This window comes from Rhodnius prolixus, unplaced genomic scaffold (assembly GCF_049639745.1).
Source record: "Rhodnius prolixus isolate KJV_2025 unplaced genomic scaffold, Rpr scaffold_5, whole genome shotgun sequence".
Taxonomy (NCBI): Eukaryota; Metazoa; Arthropoda; class Insecta; order Hemiptera; family Reduviidae; genus Rhodnius; species Rhodnius prolixus.
The window spans coordinates 38,474,489-38,495,984 of NW_027411624.1; the positions used below are offsets into that span (position 1 = coordinate 38,474,489).

General features: G+C 33.2%; 2 protein-coding genes across 14 annotated transcripts in view; one reads left to right on the forward strand and one right to left on the reverse strand.

Annotated features, from left to right (window-relative positions):
• Pde11 (Phosphodiesterase 11) overlaps positions 1-10,808 on the reverse strand; it is a 138,428-nt gene extending 127,620 nt beyond the window's left edge. For 2 of the 8 annotated variants that reach the window (XM_074135461.1, XM_074135463.1), the window contains exon 1: positions 10,605-10,748. Coding sequence is in view for 2 of the 8 variants with exons in the window: in XM_074135458.1 (XP_073991559.1) it covers positions 7,434-7,488 (55 nt within the window). In the remaining 6 variants the exon portion in view is untranslated. Of the gene's footprint in view, positions 1-7,433; positions 7,504-9,873; positions 10,138-10,604 lie in introns of those variants that run through there. The other 6 variants (XM_074135460.1, XM_074135462.1, XM_074135458.1 and 3 more) reach the window with 4 other exon arrangements.
• The window catches only part of kel (kelch protein), a 118,945-nt gene extending 97,449 nt beyond the window's left edge, over positions 1-21,496 (forward strand). Inside the window, exons 6-17 of one of the 6 annotated variants that reach the window (XM_074135471.1) lie at positions 1,035-1,156; positions 11,274-11,387; positions 11,565-11,711; positions 13,217-13,442; positions 13,520-13,695; positions 15,713-15,809; positions 15,892-16,048; positions 16,201-16,310; positions 17,103-17,396; positions 17,642-17,782; positions 19,639-19,894; positions 20,108-21,496. In XM_074135471.1, coding sequence (XP_073991572.1) covers positions 11,350-11,387; positions 11,565-11,711; positions 13,217-13,442; positions 13,520-13,695; positions 15,713-15,809; positions 15,892-16,048; positions 16,201-16,310; positions 17,103-17,396; positions 17,642-17,782; positions 19,639-19,894; positions 20,108-20,286 — 1,821 coding nt within the window. In that variant the 5' untranslated portion in view covers positions 1,035-1,156; positions 11,274-11,349 and the 3' untranslated portion in view covers positions 20,287-21,496. Of the gene's footprint in view, positions 1-1,034; positions 1,157-9,779; positions 9,805-10,265; positions 10,495-11,076; positions 11,209-11,273; positions 11,388-11,478; positions 11,712-13,216; positions 13,443-13,519; positions 13,696-15,712; positions 15,810-15,891; positions 16,049-16,200; positions 16,311-17,102; positions 17,397-17,641; positions 17,783-19,638; positions 19,895-20,107 lie in introns of those variants that run through there. The other 5 variants (XM_074135472.1, XM_074135475.1, XM_074135474.1 and 2 more) reach the window with 5 other exon arrangements.

Genomic DNA, 21,496 nt, shown 5'->3' on the forward strand with positions numbered 1-21,496 from the left:
TCCTTCTACAACATACAGGACACAGAAGACTAAAACATATCCTACTCTAACTCTCTTCACTAGCTGCAGGTTTTTCCTCCTTTTTCCCTGCATTCCAATCCTCCTCACCTAACTTTTCTCTTACTTCACTCAGTTAAGAAGGTTGAAATGTTTTTATATACATTTATACTTCTTTATTTATTTTATGTATTGTATATATTTATTATAATAAATATTTATTCTTCTTCAAAATGCTATCGAGCTTTAAAATATGAGACTATTAAAATATACGATTAAAGTGAATTCTCAGTAAATGAGAATCATTGTAAAAATTTTGACTTTACTTTCGTTTATTTCATAGTTTTCATTTCAAAAAAAAACAAAAAATTGAATGAATACATTCAATTCGAGAGAAGACAGGAAGTCGATGATGATGACACAGGTCAGAAAGTTATACATACGTATATGGAGATCTACCAAAACCATTTATTTAGACGAAGATTCAATCTATGAAGCAGTGTTTGTATTTCTTTACTCAAGTTATACATAAGATATATATATCTGTATATAGCGCGACTATTTTCAGGATATCATTGACGTCACCCGACACTTGGTTTATTTTAGCAGCCATTGTTTATGTATTCCCTTCTAGCTGCGTGAGGAATTTTTGTTATTTGTTTAAGTTTTGGGGGGGAAAAAAAATTACCTATTTCCAGAACCCTTCTTGCCCCGATTGTACTTTTTGTATTTTGTCAAATTTTCCAAATAGTTTTCTAGGTGCTCCCTCCTGAACACCATATAATAAAAATATGTTTGTAGCTCACGATCTCTGCGTATGTAACTATGTTTGTTGTTCACGTTAATAGAATAATTTAAATAGTAATAGTTATTATTATTTCCGTTGAACTAATATTTTTGTTTGTAATTTTGTAATTGTTTTCCATATTTAGGTACCAATTAATGTTACAATATATAGAGACAAACTTTATTACAAAAAATTATATTAACGAAGTATCAAATTTGAATTATTATCAAAGATTTTCTTATTTTTCCAGATGTGCTGACTACCAATAGACAGACAGACAAATACTCGAAACATTCCTTTTTTGTTTTTGAGTTAAACGTGCAGAGAAAAACCGAGAGAAAAACCCGGCCTTCTCTTATTATTAAAAATAAAGTAAGTAAAATTATAAGATTCAAAACTATGAGTTCGAAATAAATAAACACTACGAGGGTCGTTTGAAAATTCCGTGCAAAGTCAGAGAGATAGCACTACTGGCGCGTATCGAGGTTATGTTTAGTTAGTAGCATCTCTTGGAAGAACACACACCAAGTTTCAGCCAGATCGGTCTATTTCTTTGTGTTTGGCATTCGTTTGAATCGAGGAAGTCGAGTGATTTTCAAAAAAATGGACGAAAAAGAATTTCGTGTGTTGATTAAACACTACTTTATGAAAGGCAAAACGCCTCAGGAGACTAAAGAGAAGCTTGATTAACATTATGGTGACTCTGCACCTTCGATTAGAACAGTTTATAAGTGGTTTCAAACTTTTCGGAGTGGCCATATGTGCGCAAGTGACGCTGAACGTTCTGGACGCCCTGTTGAGGTTACTACTCCAGAAATCATTGATAAAATCCATGATATGGTGATGGATGACAGAAGAGTGAAGGTGCGTGAGATTGCTAGTGCTGTGGGCATCTCGAATGAACGGGTACATAATATTTTGCATCAACATTTGGACATGACAAAGCTATCCGCAAGATGGGTACCGCGATTGCTCACGCTTGACCAAAAACGAAATCGTGTGAAATATTGCAAGGACGGTTTGCAGCTGTTCCAGAAGAATCCGCAGGACTTTAAGCGTCGTTTCGTCACTGTGGATGAAACATGGATACATCACTACACTCCTGAGACCAAAGAACAATCTAAACAATGGGTTACCAAGGGGGAATCTGCGCCAAAAAAGGCGAAGACCGTTCCTTAGGCCGGAAAGATTATGGCGACTGTCTTTTGGGATTCGCAAGGAATAATCCTCATCGACTATCTGGAAAAGGGTAAAACTATTACAGGTGCATATTATTCATCGTTATTGGACCGTTTGAAAACCGAGCTGCAAGAAAAACGCCCACGATTGGCCCTCAAAAAAGTCCTTTTCCATCACGACAACGCACCAGCTCACACCTCAGCAGTTGTGGTCGCAAAATTAATGGAAATAGGGTTCCAACTCGTTTCACATCCCCCCTATTCTCCAGACTTGGCTCCCTCGGACTACTATTTGTTCCCCAATATGAAGAAATGGCTGGCGGGAAGAAGATTTTATTCAAACGAGGAGGTGATTGCAGAAACGAATGGCTATTTTTCAGACTTGGACAAATCCTATTATTCGGAAGGGATCAACAAACTAAAGCAGCGTTGGTCAAAGTGTATAAGCCTAAAAGGAGACTATGTTGAAAAATAAAAAAAGTTTACCCCAAAAAATTAAGTAGTTTTTATTTTTGCACGGACTTTTCAAACGACCCTCGTATGTTTGCTAGTCGCCTCTGTCCACGACACCTAATTGGTGACGTTAAGCCCCGCCTGAAAAAATAGGCCTTTACTTTACTTTACTACACTCAACTCAAATGTAATTTAGAGCATTCTCATTAATCAGTCTCTTAGATAATTAAACATTATATTTACATTAAAGAAGAAAAAAAGATCGTTGTTAGTACAACAATCGATTTTGAAAAAAATATTGATTACGTAAAGTTCAAATTGCTCCCATGTCCCAAAAATCAGTCTTAGATGTTAGAAACTCCTCAACAGTTAGCCAAAGTGATGTCGCTGGAGTGACAGTCCCCCAGTTATGTTAAATCAGTATTGTAATCACTTCTACTAGAGATGGCCAATAAAATTAAATAGACTTAGATTTATTTAAGTGTGTCCAGTTTGTATTGCACACTACAGTATTGTTACCATAGTTACAATAGTGTTTACTGCGTTACAGTTTCCATTTGGAAGAATACTACAAGGTCTAATCAATAAATAGTATGATTTATACTGATTCTACTTAATGAAATACTAAGTGATACCATTACTTTTATAGACTACTTTTAATTCATTTGTTTTGATTTTTATTGAAAATTAAATTTTATATATTTTTTTAAAAAAAAGAGAATTTTAAGGAAACGTTGATGTTATTATTTCCTCTAAATGGACAACTAAGTGTAGAACCAGTCAATTAAAAAATCATAATAAAATTAAATCAAAATTAAACCAAAATTCATGCAATTTGAAATGCAAATAATCCAAATTATTTAGTAAAAAACAAGGAGGAATACGCCAATTTCAAAATTAAATTTAGTTTAGAAATTTCAATTTCCAACAGCAATAACTGGTTTTAAAGGCTAAAGATTATTTGAGGAGGAGCCTACTTCCGGGAGCAATTTCAGCACAACTCATCAAAGAATTACGAGGGTCGTTTGAAAAGTCCGTGCAAAAATAAAAACTACTTAATTTTTTGGGGTAAACCTTTTTTATTTTTCAACATAGTCTCCTTTTAGGCTTATACACTTCGTCCAACGCTGCTCTAGTTCGTTGATCCCTTCCGAATAATAGGATTTGTCCAAGTCTGAAAAATAGCCATTCGTTTCTGCAATCACCTCCTCGTTTGAATAAAATCTTTTTCCCGCCAGCCATTTCTTCATATTGGGGAACAAATAGTAGTCCGAGGGAGCCAAGTCTGGAGAATAGGGGGGGATGTGAAACGAGTTGGAACCCTATTTCCATTAATTTTGCGACCACAACTGCTGAGGTGTGAGCTGGTGCGTTGTCGTGATGGAAAAGGACTTTTTTGTGGGCCAATCGTGGGCGTTTTTCTTGCAGCTCGGTTTTCAAACGGTCCAATAACGATGAATAATATGCACCTGTAATAGTTTTACCCTTTTCCAGATAGTCGATGAGGATTATTCCTTGCGAATCCCAAAAGACAGTCGCCATAATCTTTCCGGCCTAAGGAACGGTCTTCGCCTTTTTTGGCGCAGATTCCCCCTTGGTAACCCATTGTTTAGATTGTTCTTTGGTCTCAGGAGTGTAGTGATGTATCCATGTTTCATCCACAGTGACGAAACGGCGCTTAAAGTCCTGCGGATTCTTCTGGAACAGCTGCAAACCGTCCTTGCAACACTTCACACGATTTCGTTTTTGGTCAAGCGTGAGCAATCGCGGCACCCATCTTGCGGATAGCTTTGTCATGTCCAAATGTTGATGCAAAATATTATGTACCCGTTCATTCGAGATGCCCACAGCACTAGCAATCTCACGCACCTTCACTCTTCTGTCATCCATCACCATATCATGGATTTTATCAATGATTTCTGGAGTAGTAACCTTAACAGGGCGTCCAGAACGTTCAGCGTCACTTGTGCCCATATGGCCACTCCGAAAATTTTGAAACCACTTATAAACTGTTCTAATCGAAGGTGCAGAGTCACCATAATGTTTATCAAGCTTCTCTTTAGTCTCCTGAGGCGTTTTGCCTTTCATAAAGTAGTGTTTAATCAACACACGAAATTCTTTTTCGTCCATATTTTGAAAATCACTCGACTTCCTCGATTCAAACGAATGCCAGACACAAAGAAATAGACCGATCTGGCTGAAACTTGGTGTGTGTTCTTCCAATAGAAGCTACTAACTAAACATAACCTCGATACGCGCCAGTGGTTATATCTCTCTGACTTTGCACGGACTTTTCAAACGACCCTCGTACAGTACGATAACCCACAAAGCTAATCTCTTTCCTTTGTAATATAATTCCTCTACCATTCGATGTATAGCGCCGAGACCTCCAAAAGGCACATCTACATGAAATTCCAAATTGAATGACACCTCATTCATGAAAATCGGTTTGAGCGTTTAGGCGCTACGTTATTTTTTACAAAAAAAGGTAACAAGAACATTTTCTGAAAATGCCATTTTTGCTCATTTCTCGAAATCTATTTAATCTATGTTGTTGCAAAAAAAAAAAATTATAGTTATAAAGGAGGATTTACCCTAAATTTTAAAGAAAATTTGGGAATTTTATCTTTTATAGAAAAAGAGAAAAAAATTGTCAAAGTTGGGGTGTTTTTCAACGTTGCTCCTACCTCGGGCAGTTTTTTGACGATCAATCCTTATACGAGGGTCGTTTGAAAAGTCCGTGCAAAAATAAAAACTATTTAATTTTTTGGGGTAAACCTTTTTTATTTTTCAACATAGTCTCCTTTTAGGCTTATACACTTCGTCCAATGCTGCTCTAGTTTGTTGACCCCTTCCGAATAATAGGATTTGTTCAAGTCTGGAAAATAGCCATTCGTTTCTGCAATCACCTTCTCGTTTGAATAAAATCTTTTTCCCGCCAGCCATTTCTTCATATTGGGGAACAAATAGTAGTCCGAGGGAGCCAAGTCTGGAGAATAGGGGGATGTGAAACGAGTTGGAACCCTATTTCCATTAATTTTGCGACCACAACTGCTGAGGTGTGAGCTGGTGCGTTTTCGTGATGGAAAAGGACTTTTTTGTGGGCCAATCGTGGGCGTTTTTCTTTCAGCTCGGTTTTCAAACGGTCCAATAACGATGAATAATATGCACCTGTAATAGTTTTACCCTTTTCCAGATAGTCGATGAGGATTATTCCTTGCGAATCCCAAAAGATAGTCGCCATAATCTTTGCGGCCGAAGGAACGGTCTTCACCTTTTTTGGCGCAGATTCCCCCTTGGTAACCCATTGTTTAGATTGTTCTTTGGTCTCAGGAGTGTAGTGATGTATCCATGTTTCATCCACAGTGACGAAACGACGCTTAAAGTCCTGCGGATTCTTCTGGAACAGCTGCAATCCGTCCTTGCAACACTTCACACGATTTCGTTTTTTGTCAAGCGTGAGCAATCGCGGCACCCATCTTGCGGATAGCTTTGTCATGTCCAAATGTTGATGCAAAATATTATGTACCCGTTCATTCGAGATGCCCACAGCACTAGCAATCTCACGCACCTTCACTCTTCTGTCATCCATCACCATATCATGGATTTTATTAATGATTTCTGGAGTAGTAACCTCAACAGGGCGTCCAGAACGTTCAGCGTCACTTGTGCCCATATGGCCACTCCGAAAATTTTGAAACCACTTATAAACTGTTCTAATCGAAGGTGCAGAGTCACCATAATGTTAATCAAGCTTCTCTTTAGTCTCCTGAGGCGTTTTGCCTTTCATAAAGTAGTGTTTAATCAACACACGAAATTCTTTTTCGTCCATTTTTTGAAAATCACTTGACTTCCTCGATTCAAACGAATGCCAAACACAAAGAAATAGACCGATCTGGCTGAAACTTGGTGTGTGTTCTTCCAAGAGATGCTACTAACTAAACATAACCTCGATACGCGCCAGTAGTGCTATCTTTCTGACTTTGCACGGACTTTTCAAACGACCCTCGTACAACTGTCCCCTACTGGACAGTTTTAATTATTTGAAATGAAATTAATTCGCGTAATACTTACGCCTACACTCTGTAATAGGTTAACTAGATCAGTTTAGTTGTTACCACTTAAAGGGAACAGTAAACATTTTCTAGGGATCTTTAAACTAGATAATGAGCATCCATAATTTACATTGCGAAAAAGGGGCAATTTACGTTCATATTTGAACATGGAAGTTAAGCGTTCTGAGTAAGCTAACTAATTTGGTAGAACTGGTAATAACACGTCATTCTATCATTTATTTTTTCAATTTAATTTCTTTCGTTTTTAGCATTTTTTTTTATTGTTTCAAAATATAAAAGAAGAGAAACAGTCGTCAGCAATTTAATTAAACAGAGATGAGGTTGGAGGGGCAATCTGGGCGGTAGAAGCCGCGGCAGTGAATTGAAAGAACTAGTAACTATTATTGGTGCAGAAGAATCTGCAGTGCAGTAGATTTTATTATTATTAATCAATAATCTTGATGTCTGGAGTAGCTTAGAAATCTGCAGGAGATAAGATAGAAGTACCAAGCAAGCAATTAACTTGGCAAGCACCACGAATATATGGAATAAACAAACATTTATTAAGAAAAATGCTTCTTCTGCTTTTTAATTAAAAAAAAAGTTAAGTTTGCTTTCGTCACATCCTCTTCTTTCCCGCAAAAAAAAGGTAATGCACTTTACGTTTAGACCGGAAATAACCCTCGAATTTGAAACAATTTTAGTTTTTAACAAATTGATCTCTGTGTGAGAAGTTCAAATTTTAAATTTCCCTAATCGTTCGAAGATAGTTTTTTTTAAAAAGGCGATAATTAAACATTAAGTTTACAAAACATTTTAATACTGCATACAAAAAGTTATACAGACCAACGAACATTCCATTAGACTCACGGCCATTAGAATATTAATAATAATAATAAACTTTATTACATAATAAAGGAGTAAACTACAATGACTCTTAAAATAAAAGAATCGAATAATTACCTTCGCAGATAGCTGTGTTCCCCGTACAGACAAGATAACAGACAATAGTTTTCATCTTTGCTAGCTATTAAATATTTTCAAAATTCTAACCTCTACTAAGTAGTTGCAATAAATGTAACTCTAGATTACTCAATACATGATCCTTTTACAGCTGAATATGGTTTAATTATTTTTTGCTTATTTAGCGTTTATTTGTTTATATATTCAGCAAATTTTAGTTTCCAATCTTCTTTTAAACAGTTAGGTCCTTAGCAAAACTAGAGTAAATTGTGTAAAGGAATATGAGAAACCCCTTAAAAGGAACACCCTTTTTTTTCTCCTTTAGTTCAATTCTTACAAATGTATGATAAAGTTTCATTAATGGTTTACTTTTACACAAATAAATGTAGACAGTTCAGTTACAGATGTAAATAAAAGGGCCCTTGTTGTTGCGGTAGTAGTAGTGGATTAGACTTGCGTAGCATTTCAAATCGAAAAGGACAATCGGTACTGACAGTCACACCGAATTACTTGTCTGATCGATCACCATAAAATGTTTTCAAAACTAAATTAGTAATACATGAAGCCTAACTATTCAGAGATTCGAGCTCCAATCAAGCCGAATTGAAGGAGATGTTGTCAGTAAAAGTGTTCTTGTATAATCACATCAGGACCTACCAATGAATGGACTAACCTTTTCGACAACAATATCCACGTGGATTCCATCGACAACAATGCTTCATTCAATTACTCATTTCTAGAGCATCTCTGGATTTTTATGAATTTAAAAAAACTGAGGCAAAGGCAAAACCATTTTAATCTTGCAAAGAAATTAAACCTGACTAAAGAATAGCAGATGTAAACAAAACAAAAAATCGCATCCGAAACAAATTTTGTATCAAAAAATAGGTCTCTAAATATCTGTACATCTCTCCGAGGTAGCGTCAGTGGTAACATCAGAATCAAAACGGTTATACTCAGGTGTGAATACGAAATAATATGTTATGTAGAATAACCATGTTTACGCTCTTTTTTAATTTATTTAATTCACGCCAGCATCGAAGTCAGTGGTGCCCGGAGTCTTTTCAGTGCAATGTCGGCTTCTCTCGTTATCGATGAGACCTTACTAACTATCAAAATGTTTAAAACGAAAATGTCTACATAAATATTCTCAAAATGTTATAAAAAGTTATGTATATCAGTTTTTAGGTACATTATGATAGAGCCAATCACACCTTACCGTTAAATAAAACACTCATTAAAACAAGATAGGAATAACAAATTTTTGTGTCGGCAACGTTGGAGTTTTTTAAGAATAATATGATTTAAACTTGAGTGATTGAACGAATTAAAGTAAACATTTCTTTGTTTAAGGCAAGTAGAATAATCGAAATTTGAAATCTACTTCATGATAAATCGATTTGTCTAGCTTTATATCAAATGCTGAATTTTTTATAAATCCTCAAAAATGAATAAGAAGTCAAAAAAATCTAGTCGTACACATTGAAGGCACGAATAACCTTAAAAGATAGATACACGTCAGTAAATCCAAATAATTTAACTTTTTATGATCTGAATTAACGATTTAACAAATTATTACGCTTGCCTGAAGTATATTGTTAATACTTTATATTGTTTAATAACACTGAACTGTGGATTTAGGACAAAATTTAATTATATTCAGAAAATTATATTCATTATTTTTAAATTATTGGAATTAGTGAAATTACTGTGTGTTTTTGGTCAGCAAATTTGAAAATATAAGGACACCTTCACAAAAACTCTCCATTAATGGGAGGAACTTGTCCAAATATACTTTCAAAAAAATAAAAAGGAGTAGAATCTCTGTTGAAGGTAAAAAACGTGAATCATAGTATGGTTTGAAAAATATTATCGACAAAAAAAAATTATTAGTTCCTGAATGAACTAGTTTGAATCCAATAAAATCGCCTATCATTTAAAAAATATTTGTAAATAATTTTCAATAGTCATAGTCACTTGACTTAAACAATCTTTACAAGCACTGGCAACACTGCGTCATTTAAAACAGCTGACCAACTACGGAATGAAAATAAATCACAAGTAAACAATGGGGGAGGATAAGATAGGGTTACAAAAAGAACCGTTATCATAAAATGTGATGGAAAACATTTTGTGAATAAATTATTATTTTCTAGTATCTTATAGGCGGGAATTCGCGGCAAATTCAAATAGTGAGGTGTAAGCCTAAGGCTATTTTTGTTCTCCCCACCGTTTGACTGGGCCCGGTCAAAAGAGACCACTCTTCCTGCGTGAACAATTCATTAGTATCCTTATCACTTAAGTTTAAACGAGCCAAGGGAAAATGGAACAAGCTATGACGCAATTTATCTTTACGTTTCCAACAGTACAGGTTAGAAAAAATAATTTTCATTGAATATAATTTATTAAAAAAATCAATTTGTATTATTTTTTTACTTACATAATTTTCTATGCTTTTCCGTTATAAAACTAGGGTAGTGTGCTAAGGCTGAAGATGGTGGAGGAAAAAAAATTATTTACTTTTTTAAAACACTTTTTTATTTTATGAAGAGATATTTTAATAAAAATTATTGTCCACACACTAAGTAATAAGTCACACACGATTAGCACTTAACACTTTAGAAATGAGAACTCAAGTTATGAAACACGATTTTAAAGAAGACAGCGCATATAAGTACGTGCGTTACCTTCGAACGAGTGGAGCACATTGTAGTAAAATGTAAAAAAGATAGTGTGGCTGTGCTAGGGTATTGGTGGGCACGTTAGTGCTGCTCCTAGTGAATAAACTCAGAAATATTTAAGGGTCAAACAACATACAGACGCGCCTGATCGCTCTCCCAGTCGACAATGACAAATTCTCTTTTAATTAACAATTATTTTGGTGAAAGCAAATTTTAAAACTATGTTAAATAATTTTAATAATCTCGGCTCGGGGTTTTCATTAGACAAAGAAAAAAATTCAAATAGGGCTGATTCAGAGTATTACTCGAGCAATGTTGTCTAAGCGCAATAGGGCTGAACAAGAAAGAAAATCGATTTTTGTGGATATATTTGGAGTTAAGTAAGTAATTAATATTTTTAGAAAGCTTGTGCATTGAATATATTTTTAAAAAAACCTTACAATATTGTCTTTTTTCGTTTAAATAACATATTGCATTATAATTTACTTACCACTGATAACGAAGATAACAGCAGACTGTTTTAAGGTGGCTCAATGAACACACGTTTTATAAGACGTAAACTGCACTGATGTTTATTTTGCATGTGATAAGAGAATAACGGATGAGGGATAGTGACAATAATAAACACCACATCCTATTCAACCGCACCTGCGCCCTAATTCCTTATCATCCGTCAATAACCATTTTTAAATAAACACTTCCCTATGTTGTACCTACTGAAACCTAATGGTAACTTGCCGACAAAAAGTAGAAATTTTAAAAACATTACAGTAAAGGCAAATTATAAGTTTGAACCTTTAAGACCCCGCAATTTAAATTTATTTATTAAAGCTCAATAAACACTACTGTAAATAAAATCTTCTTTTTTTTGTAGGAAACCTGTACCCATGAATTTTGCCTTAAATTTAAAAAGATAAAAAAATGTATAAGATTAATTTGTAATTTTTAAAATGATTTCCCCCTGTTAACTTAGATGGCATTGAAAAAAAGGATTCCCCCACTTCAGAAGAGGTTCTAATTCAATTTTTTTTTCTTTTAGCAAGGTTATCTAACTCTGACTATAAACTTAACCATTAAGTAGAACAATCTTAATTGTCAGTACTTTTTTTAGTGTTTTATTGCAATATATAACATTTAATCACTGAAACCATTTTGTTAGGTTAACCTTCACTTGTTAACCCAATATGTAAGATGTCATATATTTAATTGCCAAAACTTAATTTTTGCGTCTAAAAATGGATTTATCTGCTGACTATGGAGTGGATCGTGGAAGGTAATAATTTATTTTTTTAATTAATATTGATCTAAAAAAACGCACTGTAAGTAATGTCTTTCAAAAAAAGATATATTTATTGTTGTTTTAGCTTAATCACTAATTGATTAAGCAGATGACTTAGCTGAAGTTCGTTAATGATTTCAATTTTGGAAATAATATGAATTCTATGAGCAGTTGCCTTTTGCTGAGATATGCCAGCCAGAATTCGTTGGACGAAAGTTCACAGAAACAAATACCGAGATCTGGTGCCAAAGAGAAAACACCTTACAGAAATCAAGTGCACACACATCGTGCTTTTGAAGTGCTTAATGAAATGAGAAAGTAAGTATTACAAAACATGTTTTTTTTAAAGTAAATTTCTTTTTCGTTCTTACTGGGTCAAGTAAAATCATTAGTAGATTTAAATCTGAAGTGAAAACTAAATATAGGTTATTTGCAAACGTTCTGATACGATATTTACTTTTAATCCTTAACTTAAAAATAATGTAAACTTTAATCTAGTTCACTTTAACTATTGCATATGACTGAAAGCATTATTAGAAACTAATTAGTTCAATTTCAAAAATTGAAAATACTGCTATACTTAACACATAATTTTGCTGAATGTTAAATGGTTTGGAATAGTTCAAATGTGCCAACTACATTTAAACGAGTGCGAGATATTTACGGTAATATTCCTTCATTCAATAAGGAGAAATAATGGTGTGTAAAATTGTATGCAAGGGAATTGCTTAGAAAAGATCAAAGGAATATTAGTTAACAGGCTGTGATTCTTTTAAAGCACTTCTTGATTTTATATGTTCTTTATATTTTGTACGTATGCTCAAGATTTATAGTTTTATTATTTGAGTTCGGTAGTAAAATGAACTTAACCATTTTAACTATAACTATCGTTGATCAAACAAAAAACCTCATCATAATCAGCAGTATGCTTTAATGGTAGATATCAAAATTACATCTTATCCGCGAATTAATAGGTTATTTAGGCGCCAAGATAGCCAAGCGGTTAATAAGAGTAGATTTCAAAAATAAGATATTATAGAATTGTGTTGATTTGTGGTTTTGTATGTTTTTTTTAATTGTAATAATACAGGGATTTATAAATAAAGTCCAAGACCAAGATATCTGATGGCATTTCAGGTTCAATTTAAAATAAAAATCCTGTCTGAAACCAACTTAAAACACCTGTTTTCATAGCAATAATATCAGTCACTCCACTCGAACGAAGAAGTGTTTAATACCATAGCTCGTCATCAATTTTGGTCAACAACAGAAAAGAATAAATGTGTAAAGGTGGGCAATGTGTCAAGAAATGTTTGGAAACCTCGGCGACTAGCTTTTCAAAATTATAATCCACTTTTGGATCGTCTAGAGAATGAACAAAATGGATTAACAAATTTAGTGGATATCAAGACTCGAGTCATTGAACTGATAATCGACTTTAAAAAGTATTTGTAAAGAACTAACACGTACTTGTTTTACTAAATAAGTCAGGATTTGCTGTCAAGATATTGACAGGTCTATGACCTATTTCTCAGTATTAAAACCATTAAGTCGATTCAAGTCCTGGTTCTACGAACTAAATCAGCCATTCTAAAAGATTCCGTTGTAGTCCATTGAATAAGGATAGTTTCCAGCACAAAGAAGTCAGACTTATTACATTTAGCAAAGCTAGGGAGAATCTAAAGATTTAAAGATTTGATAAAAATTTTCTTATACACTAGGATTCCTGAGCCACTTTATTAATAAAATTTAAATAATACAATAAATGAGTAGTTATACAAACAAAAAGTAATTTTATTCTAAGCAACATTTTTTATTTACAGGCAACATTTACTTTGTGATGTACGCCTTGTCGCAGAAAGTGTAGAGATTTCTGCACATAAAATGGTACTCGCGGCGTGTTCTTCCTATTTCCACGCCATGTTTACAAGTTTCGAAGAAAGCAGGCAAGAGAGAATAGTACTTCAAGGCGTTGATCCTTTTGCTCTGCAATTACTCATAGATTATGTTTATACAGCAGAAATTCATGTAACTGAAGAAAACGTACAGGTTAGAACTTTTGATGATTTTTACTGACATGTTAGTGGAAACTTAAAAAAAAAAAATTAATGGAGAAAATTTTACAGGTTTTGCTGCCGGCAGCCAATCTGTTACAACTTTCAGACGTACGTGACGCATGTTGCGATTTTTTACAATCCCAACTTCACCCAACAAATTGTCTAGGTATTCGAGCGTTTGCTGATCTACATGGTTGTATTGAATTATTAGCGAATGCAGAAACCTTTATTGAACAACACTTCTCGTAAGTATAAATTTATGTTTAAAGTGATTATAAATTTAATTTACAATTCTAATATAATTAGCAATATATCAAATGTATTATAGAATTTTTTGGATTTCTGTAATATTTATCAAGTTTTTGCCAAAACTCTCATAATTGTATAAATCACACATAATGTAAAATTGAAAAAGAGTGCTGGACTAAGCTTTAGTACAAAATTATTGCTCGAAGAATAGTTCAGACATGCTGAGATTAAAGTGAAATTAATTCAACGAGAGTGGAAGTAAAGTAGGTTGTCAATACGAAGTATAGTGGATTTGATTAGTGTTCAAATTCTGCTTTTGTGAAGAATTTGTCTTCGAAGCTGAACTCCTAGAGAGAATAGAGCGGTAAATCTGCATTTTCGCTATTAAAGAACATTCATTCGTGGATAAATTTCCCAATATCTTCTATAAGGGAATACACGCAGTTTACAATTTAGAGAAAATTTCGGAATCAAGATAATTTGTATCCATTGTCATTATTGTGGCCGCCATTAATGCGCTAGCTCTAAAGTCATCAGCTATGAAAAAATTAGAGGGTTAATGCCAAATCTTCATTTTGGTGAAACTCTTTGAAGGCTATCCTTATGATAGGCGCAGGAATGAGAAGGAGGTTGGCAGAGTTATGCTCTAGAGTCTAGACCAACCTCCCAAACGAACAAATATACGGCTTAGCTACCGTAGCCGGGAGAAATTAAATGTGTGTCTCCATCTTAGTAAAAAATAGGCTCCTTACGTTGATCGATTTTTTTACAGTTTGCTTTTGAAAACTGTATAGTTATCAACAATTTCTTTGGATGCATTTTCGCTGTCGGCAACATGAGGCGTTCTTTCAATTCCGTCCACGAGAACTTTGCCAAAAAAAGTAAGTTTTTGAGTCTCATCTCGTTCAGTCATACAAATAAGTAATTCTGATTAGGTCATATTGTGGAACCATTATGGCTGCTTAGTAATTTCCGGTATCATTTTTATTCGTAATTTTTTAATTCGTATTTGTTATTGATTACTTAAATTTAATTGAACTTCCGACAACTGAAAATACTATTGGACAACAGATCGCGATCTCCTCTCTGATGAAGAGAGTTAATAGAAAGAAAAATTTTATTGGAGTGTTACCATTGGGTAACTTCTCCATTCTGAGAGTTATATGTTGTTTATTTTTATTTATTTTTTTTTTTTTTGGCGCATCAACAGCTGAGGTCATTAGCGCCCGGAGCTTTTTCCAGTGCACTGCCGGCCTCCGGACAGTGTTCTCTCGTTACAGACAACACTGTCCATCACCGGACAGTGAGCTGTAAGAAGCTCCTAGGAAGAGAAAATCTAAGGGTCAGCTGCTGGATTCGAACCCGGGACCTCCGCGTGGGAGTCCAGTATGCTAACCTCATAGCTAATCCCTTCCCTTTGTTGTTTATTGTTAACATTGTTGCTTATAACGCAAAAAATGCGTTGATTGTAACTAAATAAACGATCAACAAAAATGTTAATGTTTATTTAAACTTTTTGAAAAACAAACTATGAAGCATTAATTATCTTTTGGCTGATTCGCCTCATTCCTCTCTATATAAACAATTTCAATGATATTTATGTCCTCATGCAACTATATTGATACCAACCCTTATCCAGCTGTCCTACGGGAATCTTTTTAGGAAGTACCATGTGTTTCTTAAAGTCGGTTTTCAAAACCCCAAGGGTCACGAACCCTAGGTAAAAAACATATGGTATAGATTTGCGCCAGACTTTATCAAATGGCTTTATTTTAAGACTTGAAGACAATGTGTAATACGAGTTCTCCAAAGAAGTTTCGTTCGTAATGTTCATTCTTATTGGAGTAAAAACTAGTTCTCCCTTAAATTTCCTTTTCAGGGACCTCACAAAAATATCACATTACTTTGCTGGAATGAAATGAAATTGTTAATCATTTCCGTGCGTAGATAAAATTTGTTTGTTTCAAATTAGTAGAACATGTTTTTTAAACATTTTCAAAACTTATTTTACAGTGAAGTGGTTGAATGTGAAGAATTTTTAGCTCTGTCACATCTTCAAGTGTGCAAATTAATTTGTTCAGACAGGCTTGCTGTGAAATCCGAAGAAAAGGTTATTGTTTTTAAATTTCTTGGTCAAATTATATTTAATGTTTAGTGTTCTCAGCATTACATTAATGAAGATTTTTTTTAAGGTATTTGAATGTGTAGTATCTTGGGTAAATCATGATCTTGAAGAAAGACAGTGTCATTTAGGTGAACTGATGGAATATGTAAGACTTCCGCTTCTTCCTCAAGAGTATTTGGTGCAAACGGTTGAAGAAGAACCACTTCTCAAAGCGAATCTTAAGTGTTAGTATTTTGGCGGATTTAGTAGTAAAAACATTTTTAGGCATTATTTTAGTATTAATTTTATTCAACTATCCTTCTTCTTTTTTAAAGCTTTATAAGTAGTTTTTAAGTTTGCATACCTCTAATCTTTTTTTTTATGTCTGTATTAATAGGTAAGGATTATTTGATAGAAGCTCTCAAATACCATTTGCTAAAATCTGACCAGAGATTAATGTTCAGCACACCTCGGACCAAGCCTAGACAACCGGTCGGCCAACCAAAGGTAATACAGGTTTTTTTTTGTTCTCAGGAGGTCTTTTCGACTTCTTGAATGTTAAGTACAGAAATAAGAACATAAAATTGGGAGTAAGCGAGAGGCAAAGAGCATTTATTCTAATTGAGAATAAATTGAACATCGTGAATGTTTAAATGAGCTTACACTCTTGAAAGACTCTCTTTACAAGGTTATTTACACACACGTACTAATCTAATAATATAGTACAAAATGTTTGAGTACTGACTTTATAGGTATTTTTATTTTGAGTAAACTGAAGATTGATCAGTGGTTCAATCAAGAAAAAAACTCGTAAATTTTTTTTTCAGTACCTAAAATTATTCTTAGTTGAAAAAAATAATGCAAATATTTACTGCAGATATTTTTTTAAGTTTCAGGTTACGCATTATGACCTTAAAAAATTTTAAGAGGTTCCACATAGCCAAGGTTTTATAGGTATTATATGTACACAGTAGAAGTACGGTAATATTTTGGACACGGGCTGAGTCCTGTTTTCCGTTAACTGAAGCTACAAATGCTTATTGTACCGTAGTAATTAAGAAACAAACTTCTGCAATTTTTAACGTAGTAAAAAGCGCCCTAAGTAGAAACAAATTTCGTTTGCAACACTGCAACTCATTTATATTCTCATGCAACTCATGAATTCTTATTAATATATCTTTAATTTTATAATATATTCAAACCACTTATAAGACTATATTTATGATAAGTTCACTTTTACTGTTATATTTTATTTATTTAAAACAAAAAATATATGTGTACACTGTATTTCTTGTTAAGGTTATGCTAGTAGTTGGTGGACAAGCGCCAAAAGCTATCCGCAGTGTAGAATGTTATGATTTTTCTACTGAAACATGGTCAAATGTAGCTGAAATGCCTGGACGAAGATGTAGAGCCGGACTTGTTGTGTTACATGGTAAAGTTTTCGCAGTTGGCGGCTTCAATGGTTCACTAAGAGTACGTACGGTAGATGTGTACGATCCAAGTACTGATGTATGGGCAACATCAACAAATATGGAAGCTCGCAGGTCGACTTTAGGTGTTGCTTCATTAAATAATAATTGTATATATGCTGTGAGTATTTCTATTTTTGTTTTTTGTTTTTAATTTTGTCTTGATATCATCTTAATAAAAGCCATAAATTAAATAAAAAAGACCATTTATTTACTTTATTTGCAGAATCATTTGCAGAAAAAAAGGTTATCTTAAAAATAAAAATACTTTTGTCATCTAAAAAGCTTTTATTCTTTTTGCCTTTTATAAATATTATTGCCAATACTTGAAATAATAGATTATGAAATATTTATTTCATTTCTCAGGTAGGTGGATTTGATGGGTCTACTGGATTAAATAGTGCGGAAATGTATGATCCTAGGAAACAGGAGTGGAGAATGATTGCTTCCATGTCTACCAGGAGAAGTAGCGTTGGAGTTGGCGTTGTTAACAATTTACTTTATGCCGTGAGTCTTGTTTCTTAACCTAATAGATATTTGGAATAAATGTTTTCAGCAAACAGAACAGTTAAATTCAGCATCTCACTGAACAGTTTTTTACTCTGAGAATATATTGCGTCAGACTTTGTGTCGTCATCAGGGATGTACGATTCAACAGAATGAATATAAGAATTAATACTCTAGTTGAATATAAAATTGTGCACAGTATTTTGACAATACTTGCGAGTGGTTGAAATAGATTACTTGTAGGTAAACTATCAATCTTATTATAAATAGTTACTAATACTTTTTTTTAAACCTGTTGCTGATATTTACTCTCTAGTAAAAGGCAATGATTTTCAACTTGATTTCATAAATTTTTCAGAGTATCACTGATCTCAAAGAAAAGAAAAAGTTGCTAGAAACTTTAAAGTTTTCCAAGTACAATAAACTTCTCGTATGTGAAGAGACTCAAATTTGAGTTGTTTTATCTTTACTATTTTTTACTTTTCTACTTCTATTTTATTACTAGTAAGAGGGACTATTGTGATATCAAATTTTTATTACTTTTTGTATGTGTTAACATAAAAATTATCTGATAAATGTCTCAAAATATATAGGTTCAAATGATCTTGACTTAGTGATCGAAACCCCTCTGTTTGAAATACCACTTTTAACTAGTTTAATGTTGTGATATTTCAATTATTTGCGGGCGGCCCCTGCTATTTTCTTTAAATTTAGTGCTCATTAATGCAAGATTACTAACAACAATTCATTTCATACCTTTTCAGTTCATTTTAGGGCAGCCTCATAGCTGGAGGAAGGGGCAGTAGTATTTGCCCTAAAGTGCCATTTCTGTGTATTCTTTGGTATTACTGCTGTTCAATGGTTCTAGGAAGAAGAGGTGGTCAAAATTCCGAATTTGAATGAACAAAAGAATTCATTTCCAATCGCAGTTGTATAATTTGCAGTGTTTTTTGCCAGTTTCTTTCTTTCACTGCTCAGTTCCCGTCTATAAAGCTTGGACTATTGACTCCTATCTTGAACTCAGGGCTTTCGACTTGTTCAAGGTAATTTCTTGTTGGACAAGAAACTCCGTATTCCTCACCTCTCATAAGAAAATGCTTCGTCCTACCTCTTCTTTCCAGCCCTGAGTTTTATGGCTGTTCTGGTCGAACTTGTAAGTTTGTTATTTAAATATCTCACCTCATTGTTTGAAGTGCTTCTTAATCTTGTTTTTAAAAGTTTAAGACCCCCAGGAGTAATTTAATCCTGGCAAAAAATAACGATTAATGGCAAAAACCTTTCTTGACTAGTTGCCAGCATCAGTTTTCTGTATTCGTAATCTCTACTGCCCTGCAGTTCTAGTTATCCAAGTTATTTAAAGACATACCATCAACTCATCAGACACACCATTCAATTTAAGGACCAAGATACCGCCGGTTGAATTCTTAAATTTGTGGATTATCTCTACGTGTAGCCGTCTTAATTGATTCTAGAAGTTTGAATCATAGAAAATTCAAAATAACATCTTTCATTTAGACCTACGAACAATTATTTTAATTTTTTGCTTTGCATTTTATTTTATTTAGGGATTGCAAATTTCTAAATTACTTACATTTCTTTTAACTTCGTTTTATTATTTAATAAAGATGTTTTTTCTTTAATATAATTGTGGATCAGAGTAATGAAGCGTTTCAAAGTCTGTCAAATATTTTGTACAAATAGACAACCATCTTTTATATTTATACAAACAACCATGTTTATATTTATTACAAATTGGATTCACGGTCTAGATTATTTATTAGAAGAAATATGTTTATTTCGTTTGTTATCTAATTTAAAGTTTTTCACTTCATGAAAGCCATACTATTCCTTTGTAGGTTGGCGGTTACGATGGGGCATCACGTCAATGCCTTAGCTCTGTTGAATGTTACAATCCAGACACTGACCAATGGAAACCTGTAGCAGACATGGCCGCCAGACGAAGTGGTGCTGGTGTGGGAGTATTAGAAGGAATATTATATGCAGTAGGTGGCCATGATGGTCCATTAGTTAGGAAATCTGTTGAGGCTTATGATCCTGAAAACAATAGGTGGACGCCTGTGGCAGATATGGCACTGTGTCGAAGAAATGCAGGTAAGCTTTTAAATCTTAAAATGATTTCCGACTCCTGTACAAGTTTTTAGGAAAAAGTACGGACGTTCTTTTTATCTACAAAATTGTAATTTTAAAATGGTAAGAGAAAGTTCAGTATTTCATTCAGATTCATTGTACAAAAATAACAACAAAAAATGTACTTTGGCTTTGCGTTAGAATCTTGTGATGGATGCTTTGTTTTTTGTTTTTTAGGTGTTGTAGCATTAAAAGGCCAGCTGTACGTAGTTGGCGGTGATGATGGAAGTTCGAATTTGGCCTCAGTAGAAGTATATAATCCTAAAACGAATACTTGGACAATGTTACCTTCCTGTATGAGTATAGGACGAAGTTATGCTGGTGTTGTAATCATTGATAAACCTTCGCATTCATAGTGATAGCTTCCATTAGTTATCAATGAACCGTATATTAAATATTGAAATATCTATTATTGTGTTAACAAAATAAATGTAGAGAAAAAAAGAAATAACATTTGAAAAGATTGTTCTTTATTCAGTTGTGTTTGCAGCAAATATGTTGTAGGATAATTAATAGTGCCGAATTTTGTTTTGTTTTGTTTAAATAATTCTATTTATTTGAAAACTGAATTAGTACAACTTGTTTGGTTTTTTGGATGAGAATCTTGGAAGTTATACCTGCTTTTTAAACAGCTTTACTTTAGTATGTGCCAATATAGGGTTTTGGTATTTTGCTATTAAGTTTAGTTTTCTAAAATGAAAAATTGCAGTGTAACTATTTCCGATGATCTGAAGTTAAAAGAATACAATCAATAATTTGTCTTTTCTTTTTAGAAAATAATTGTGAAAAATAAGAATAATAAAGCATTTGGGCTGTGATGAAGATGAGGGTCGTAATTATAAACCTTAAGAGTTTGTTGAGGTTTTAGAAAGGAGGTAATGAACGAAAATTGTAATCTACCTAAAAATAGTTAAATTTGGAACATTTTTGTAAACAGTAAGTACTTACTAATTCATTTTGTGTATTGTTAAAAGAATAAATATATTTTGAATATCAAAGATTTTTTAAAGTCTTTCAAATAATGTTCTGGCAATGATAGGTATTTTCTAAAATGCAACTAAATTTATGTACTAAGCGTTAAATTTTTAAAAAGTATACATAACAAAAGATTTAAGTTTTTTTTAAGCAAATAAAAGAGAATAAGATGCCAAGTAAAATCATCTCATCTCTTCTTTTCTTCGAAGAGATAGTAATGTTTAATGTTAAAGATTAACCTATTTATAATTATGTTTTACACGTCAAATTTTTAAAATCAAAATATTTTTATAAAGAGTAAAAATATTCCCTAAGTCGTGGGTTTTAGTTTAGCAATTATTTTCTTAATTTTGTAATGTTTATTTTTGAACATTGGCAAATAATATTACTTAGAGATTTAAATAAAATCACTAATCTGATAATGTAGATTTCTATCCGTAATAATTAATACTTGTAGAAAGTGGTTAATTTAGTTATTTTAGATGTTGAATCTAATCTATTGTATTTGTTGAAAAATTCTAAAAACATTTGTGTTTTAGAGACAGAAAAATACATTTTGTACAAAATTTAATAAATTGTCTGAGACAGAAA